Raw genomic sequence first — 7,828 nt, forward strand, 5'->3', positions numbered from 1 at the left:
AACGCATTGATCAATTAAGGAGGCTTTATGGTTGCGTGGATTATTGGAGGACTTGGGGATTGCTCAGGAGACTATTAGGATATATTGTGATAGCATGTCAGCTATTTATTTGGCGAAGAACCAGGTTTATCATGCGAGCACGAAGCACATCGACGTCAGATTCCACTTTGTTCAGGACGTCTTGGATGATAGAGATGTCATATTGGAGAAGGTCCACACAAATGACAACCCTGCAGATATGTTGACCAAAGTTGTTTCAGGAGTGAAATTTGGTCATTGTTTGAAGCTTTTGAACATCCTTCAGTGCTGAGGCCGTTGGCGGCCATTTGTATGAACTACGTTCGGCTTGAGTCGAGTTCGAACCACGAGATTGGCGTTTCCCCATCATCGACTACGTCCTGCATGGAATCTTGCCAGATGATGTAAAGGAAAGAGAGTCAATCAGACGAAGAGCACCCAGATTCTACTACAATACCGAGAATCGAACGCTGTACCGCAGGGGGTACGATGGGTTGCTATTACGTTGCCTATCAACCAAAGAAGCTGAAGAGGTCCTTAGGGAAGCGCACGAAGGAGAGTGTGGCGCACACCAACCTGGTCCTAAGCTTTATGACCGCATCAGAAGAATGGGGTATTTCTGGCCTTCCATGATGAGTGATGCAAAGCCTCTAAGAGAGATTTGTGGCATCCAATTGTGGGAGAGCTTTGAGAGATCAAGTGCTTTGTTTTAGGGTTTGGTCTGAGAGATTTGTAACCCTATTTGTATTCCCTTGATTTCTAGTAGTAAAATCTCCCCCCTCCTTGCCCCGTGGACGTAGGCAACTTGCCGAACCACGTAAATTCTTTGTTCTTGCTGTGATTGTGGTTTGCATATTGTTTGTGGTTTAGTTCAAGTTATTGTTCGTGTTGCCCTAAAAAGCTTCCGCCGCGCACAACATTTCTAGTTGTTTATTGTGCCATCAATACTTGGATATTCAATTCCCCTGTGGTACTTATGACCCTGCTACATATTTTAATTAGTGAAATTTCCCTCTTGATATTTCTTCCACTTGTAGTGTACGTTTATCCAAAGCTATGCACGTCTTTTATTTGTTATTCTTTAGTTACTATTGACGCTTTTATATTTCTAAATTTGAAATATTGGAGAGCTACGCACCTAGTTTATGAAAAGCTCAAATTAACTATGGTCTGCGATTGCCAAGAATATGTAAAATATTTCCATCTAACAACGGTTAGGCGCATTTTCATATGAAGTTAGGTAATGAATCTTGGAACATCCTAAAGCATTCAAAAGAGGAGAAGTCTCAGTAGCTGACCTGAGACAGCAGACACAGCAAAGACTCCATCATGTTCCTCGCTAGAGAATCCCCAACAAACATCAACTTCTTTCCCCGAACAACCCTCAAAAACATGCGTGCGTCGAACCTCGGCAACTCGCAACCTTCAGGTTTCCATCTCCAATACACGAAACCCTGATCCTTCCCGTACTTGCCGCAGTTCTTTGAGTCTGGCAGCGTCGGACAGGTGGTGCTCGTGTACGGCGACCCCCTCTCATCCTTCACCCACTTTCCCTCGAACAAATCGCACGCTTCGTTCTTCTGGCTTTCCATTTCCTTAGCCACCGGGGTGTCGTCGCTCCCACTGGCTTCAGAACGGCCTCCGCTCTTGTCCGTAACGTGTTCTCGCTCAATGTCGCTGCTGGAGTATTTTGAGGAATTACAAATTGCTTGTGATGCAATGCTGCGGCTCCCGTTGGATTGAGAAACATCTCCGCGATCGTTATTATCGATCATGGATCCTGAAGAGCTTGGTTGCGTAACGACGACAGACTCCTTTAGTTGGGAACTACTAATTGGTGGCGACGTAATATCGCTCTCGCTGGATGGAGAATTTGCTCTTACACTTTGTTCGGGGTTTGGAGAGTTGGAGTAGCGTCCTAAGAGAGAAGAGCTCTGGTTTTTGCTGTTGATGCTGAAAGGGCCAGGCGAATTCAAGACGAAAAGAACGAAGATTGTGGAGAGGACTAATAAGAAGAACAAGATGGAGCTTAGTTTGGTTTTGATCGGTTTCCAGTATTCGATGGTGGCGGTGAGATTGGGGGTGGGAGGTTTCATGATTGGAGAACTAGTTAAGAGGAGGGGATATTGTTTTCTTTTTGGCAAACTAACTCCAAATAAAGAAGAAGAAGAAGAAGAAGAAGAAGAAGAAGAAGAAGGGTATTATATCTACGTCATTTGCTTCTTTTTATTGTGTCTCTTCACCTACTTCAACTACTCCAGTGTGTTCGCTGGCTTCGCTAGCGTGGGAAATTTAAAATTCCCCTCAGTTTATCTGTCCATGTTGCTAGAGATCAGGGATTAATTTATTCCTAATAGATAGCAAGGACAAGAATGATGTGACAAATTTATCAGCTCAATAATGCTTTAAGATAAGGTTGCCAACTATATCCTAATCCAAACCCAAATTCTAAAATTCCTAGCATTAACACACATTTTAGTTAAAAAAAATGGTTAATCTTAACCCAATTCAATCGTAATCCTATCTGATCTCTTCACTTCAACTTGGAGCGGCTTGAGTTGTATTCGACTTGATCACTTTGGGTCACGTTGATCATGTTGAATGTAATTGGTCAACTCTAATTCTTAAAAGGAAAAAGGGCGTTAGGAAAAAAAAAAGCCAATGCAATTGGTTCAGTGTTTGACACGAAATCCAACTTGTGCCCCTTAATTTTAAAACCCACTGACTCCCAAGCTCACAATTTGTTGTCTTAGATGCCACCCAAAAAAAAGGATGCCTAAAATGTATAATGAGAGTGGATGTTTAATGCTTAATTAGAGAACAATTTTTATGGTAATTACTCGTGCCTAAGTCATCCTATAAACAGTTTAAATACTGTTTAAAACCCCGTAGTCAACCGTTGAACTGAACACGCTGGTACCATGTGATGAATGTTTAATCAAAGTAATATGCATTGAACTAATTATGAATCCACTAATCATCAACAAACGGTAATATATGTTTGAAAATATGAAGTCATAGGATTTATGATAAGTGCAACTAGTTATAAATCAATTGGATGTGTTTCATGCCGTTGTGACTTGTGATTCTCCATTATAATATAGTAAGTTAACAGCTCACACCCCTATACAAAAAAGAGAAGAAGAAAGAAAGAAAAGCTGGAACCTCGGAATAAAATGTTTTGGGGCAAAAATGTTTGAAGATAAATAGAGGATAAAAAATATCGACAAATTGCAAAAAAATTTAAGATACAGAGTAAATGATTGCTATGCTCCATGCCTCATAAAAATTGTGAATTACTTGATCCCCACCCCCGCCCCCACATCTTTTCCCACAAATGTGAACAATTTTTTGTGTGAAATTGAGCCCTGAAAGATCCTAGGTTTAAAACAATCTCATGGAGTTTCCCAAAAAAGAAGGTTAAAAAAAAGAGAGAAGAAGAATTGAAGAGCGCTTTTAAATTTTAAACTACAGACGTTGGAATCTCTACTTCCACGAACAAGAAATCTAGTTAGGTGAGGTCAACTGCAGGTAATTGGTATATTTATAATTTGCACAAGTCATATCTAAGTTATATGCACACATATATCATTGGCATCATCACTTTCTCAAAGTACAAAAACATAAATTATATACATTTTCCCTTTGCTGGTAGCTCTCCTACAAACCCCAATGTCAGGTTCTGACTAGAATCAGTGACCTACTACCATCATTAACCAGAGTGGGATTTTGTTTGGCTTGTTTAATGGTGCACGTAGATGTTTTACAGATTTCCACAATTAAGAAATTTACAATTTTCGAACCATAGCAAATTGTCTAGGCAAGCTTTCTGTGCTGAAAAGTCATTAAACATAACTCTATATGTAGAACCATCTGCTTGATTGAGAAACAAAACATTTTGAACAAAAATTGTCGCCCAAGCTTGAAGGATCCAATTTTATAAAAGAAAACATATATATGCGGATGATTAACATAATTGGTCCACTTTAAAAAAAACATAATCGGTCCAAGGTAAATGACTCATGGCGATGGAAAAGAATTGTCAAAGTTAAAAACTACATGCTTATGCGGTGGGGAGGTGTTGATGCTTGCGTGTAAATTCTAGCTGCTTGTTGTGTAGGGGGTAAGTTCAAATTTTCTAGTGCATATAATGCTCTTTATAATGGTGTGATATATACCTAGGGTTGGGTGTGGTTCGGATTGACTCGCGGGCTGACCCGACCCACCCTGCCATGGGTCACAACCGGCCCGTAGTGGGCTACGTCTTAACCTCGTTCATGATATACCCAGGTCACGGGCCAGGTTAGGTCCAGCCTCAGGCTCGGGGTCAAAGAAGTAGGTCCGACCTGCCTCGACCCATAATTTTGTTTAATTTCAGCTTGACACAAAATTAGGCCATCTTTAAAATAAAAAAAAATATAAACTTGGTGTGTCGTTTGTCGGGTTGAAGAGTTAACGACTACTCTTTTTATTTGGACTGTTTGGGAAACTTCTTCATAGTTTTACATGGGAGGTTTTCCATAATGGTCCTCTTTTATATGTTTCTTGCAAGATACAACATTTCTAGTGTTTGAATAAATAATATCTTTAGAGAATTGATAGGTAGTCCACTTTCCTTAATATGATAAGCAAATAATAGTCTAGTTTTTGTGATATGAGATGTAACTTGTGTCTTTTTTTAGAAAAAGAAAACTGTATCTTTTTCATAATAAGTAGCATATTTGCACATACATAGACATGTGAAAATAAGATTAACTTTTCATCTGAACAAATCTTTCTCTTAAATGTTAGTTATATTGTACAGACTCAATGTTTTGTGACTTAGTTAATAGTATGTATCAGTGTAGGAAATAATTTAGTAAGAAAATAGAGACAAATAACCTCACTACAAATTTTGAGTTATATTTTTTATGTCATACATGACATATTTAAAAATTTTGAAAAAAGCAATAAATATATTATAATATTTAGTAGAATAAATATGAAAAAAAACTTCACAGTTAGTGGCTTACAATGAGTAATCGTATGATATATATATTTATGTTTAAAGGGGAAAAATTTTCATGCAATAACTATTTCCTATAGATGGGTTTACGAGTGCAAGGGATACTACTATATGTTTTGTTTCCATCCTTACATGATATTCTATACATCTTATTTTCTAGTCACAATTAGAAGTTCAAAGCTCATGAATAAAAATTTTGTTAATAAGTCCTTAAAAATATATTAACAACCAGAAAGCAACAAAGTTGTCATCTTAAAGCAGGTTATGAATTTGGGAACCCTAGATACATGATTTTCATTAACATGTTTATGGATCTCCTATTAAGTAACAATATGCTACTGTTTCACCTATTCTCTTTGTTAATTGAATTCGTCTGAGACTCAAGTTGTGGAGAGTTTCTAAGGTGTAGTTTGTTTGTTTCTATAGACACATAAAAATTTTAACTTGAATACCCTAACACCCTCTAATCATATTGTTGCCTTAAATATACCAAGGTTATCTTGAAAGTGAAATCAACTTGAGAACACCTGCATCTCATTTAATCAAATATAAAAATTAACTTGAGAATAGCCTCTCTATATTAATTAATTCAAGGAGACATGCATTCCCCCCGATATATATGAAATATGATGAGCTTAACAAGTCTTATCAATAAAATTCAATATGAGGATGGTAGCAGCTCATGAATTAAAATCAATGTGAGGATGGTAGCATCATACATAAACCAAACATGCGAGTACTTATGCACCCTCTCCATTAATCTAATACAATGACACATGTCTTACCCCTTCATATTAATCACATTCTCAAACTTGAGGGCGCATATCGATTTCAAAGTATTGTCATGTGATCATAAGTCTTGGCAATAAAATCTCACTCGAGGATGCTCACCCTCATACAAACCTAATTTCAGCTTGAAGGTATATGGGCTCCTCATAATACTTCTTTTAAGAAACACAAAAGATAACTATGATAAATACATAAGAAGTGAAAAGTAAAGAAAATTCGTTATGATAAACAAATGCAAAAATCTTGATAAATAAGTTATTATAACTTCCCCAGTAATCTCTTTTCAACACCAGGAGACAACTTCACCCGGCCTTCCCTACAAATAGATATTTCTTTCGTCACGGAAAGGAGACAAAAAAGAATGATAGAAAAAGATAGATAAAAGTTGAGAGAAATTAGAAAGAAAGAGAGATTTAAAGTGTGAAAGAGCAACGACAATGTCCTCCGTATTTTTTTTATCTTTTTAAAAGAGAGGAGGGCTCTAAAACATTGTGTGGAGACCCAAGATCTCATCTCCTTTCTCTTTAATTTTTATACATTAGAAAGATAATAAAAAATATTTGACTTCTAATGCCTATTTAATTCTTTACTTTCTACTAATCAGGATTTCTTTTAATAAGAGTAATTAATAGAAAAAATAATTCTCTGTAAGCATGCACCTCACAATCTTTTTACAAATAAGTTGATACTAATATGTACCTAATAAGTAAATATTTATGGATCGCTCTACTCTTCTTGAGATTTGTGATACAGTGCTCAAAAAGAGACTAGCCTACCTAAATATTATTTCTCCTCTGATGGATATTAGCACCACTTTGAACTTTTGTGTAAAATATACACTTCATGTATTCCGATGCTTACAGTTTCATCATTTGTCTTGGTGTTCGTATGCAAAAAGAGTACCAGATCAAAACATCTACTTATCCTCTTATTGATTTACTTCCATTTGCAAACTGTCATTTGAGGGGAATCTGACTTAAGTTTTTTTAGCATTGTAATTTATTAGCCATTTAGTTTTTTATACAATAGTTTAGGTTTCATAACTTTTAATGTTTAGGATTTGTGTTATGGTGTTCACTCACCCAAGATACGGATATTTGTAAAATGATACAATAAGAGTCCTAGCAAAACAAACTCAACCCTTTGGTCGACTCCCACAGTCGTCTCTCGGCCTTAGGGAAGGAAAGACCTAGTTAACTCTCAAGAGTTCTAGGCATTTGATTCCTCAGTCGAATTACAAGTCCTTGGCTCTTTATCAAGGTAAGCCTAAGGCACGACATATGGTCAAATCCTCCAGTGCAACTCGACCATCATGACTAATTACAAGACTTTGGTACCTTATTAGGGATAAACCTAAGGCACAATCACAGATGCCTCAGACCCACCGGCTCATCAAGTCGACACTCTGGTGTCGACACCAGAGGCGATATTGGTAGGCACGAGAGATCATGACCTCCCAGACGAGTCGACATCTTTATATCGACTCGAGAGACGGTTATTAGCTGAAGGTGAGACGACATTCTAACCAGTCGGACAGGCCGACACTCCTGAGTCGACGTGAAAGACGGTGTCGGTCGACCCTATCATCAAGGACGACCCTACTTAGGGCACTCGACCACTCACCGCGTATTTCTCAGAAACGACTGGAGGGACATTCCCTGCTGCCGATTAAGTTGAGAACTCGGCCCCAGCCCCAAGCCTCTATCCCAGAGCATATGTCAACATCTCAGTCCACCTCGGACAAGCCTTATCTAGACTTTGGCCTGATAGGTATCCATTAAAGATGAAACAATGAGGTTCAAAAAATTGGAGACGGAACAATTTAGAAGCTGCGCGGTTGACCGTGGGTGGCACGACGATCGACCGTGAACGTGTACAGCACATGGAAAAGTCTCTAGACTTTTGACGGTCGACCGCGTCGATTGGATGGTCGACCGTGAGATACTGTAATTAGTTTTTAGGTTCCGTCGTTTGCCACGATCGACCGCAATGGGTTCGGCGGTCGACCACGGGTCG

At 38.3% G+C, this 7,828-nt stretch overlaps 1 protein-coding gene across 1 annotated transcript; it reads right to left on the bottom strand.

The window, feature by feature from the left end:
* LOC109841723 (protein ALTERED XYLOGLUCAN 4-like) lies at positions 1,305–1,793 on the bottom strand. Its single transcript, XM_020410668.1, has one exon. It carries the CDS (start codon positions 1,791–1,793, stop codon positions 1,305–1,307), a length of 489 nt encoding a protein of 162 aa, XP_020266257.1.

This window comes from Asparagus officinalis, chromosome 5 (genome assembly GCF_001876935.1).
Source record: "Asparagus officinalis chromosome 5, Aspof.V1, whole genome shotgun sequence".
In the NCBI taxonomy this organism is placed as follows: domain Eukaryota; kingdom Viridiplantae; phylum Streptophyta; class Magnoliopsida; order Asparagales; family Asparagaceae; genus Asparagus; species Asparagus officinalis.

What these genes read in the sequence shown, in the direction of transcription:
- LOC109841723 (XM_020410668.1), bottom strand. Translation starts at nt 1,793, where the DNA reads ATGATCGATAATAACGATCGCGGAGATGTTTCTCAATCCAACGGGAGC.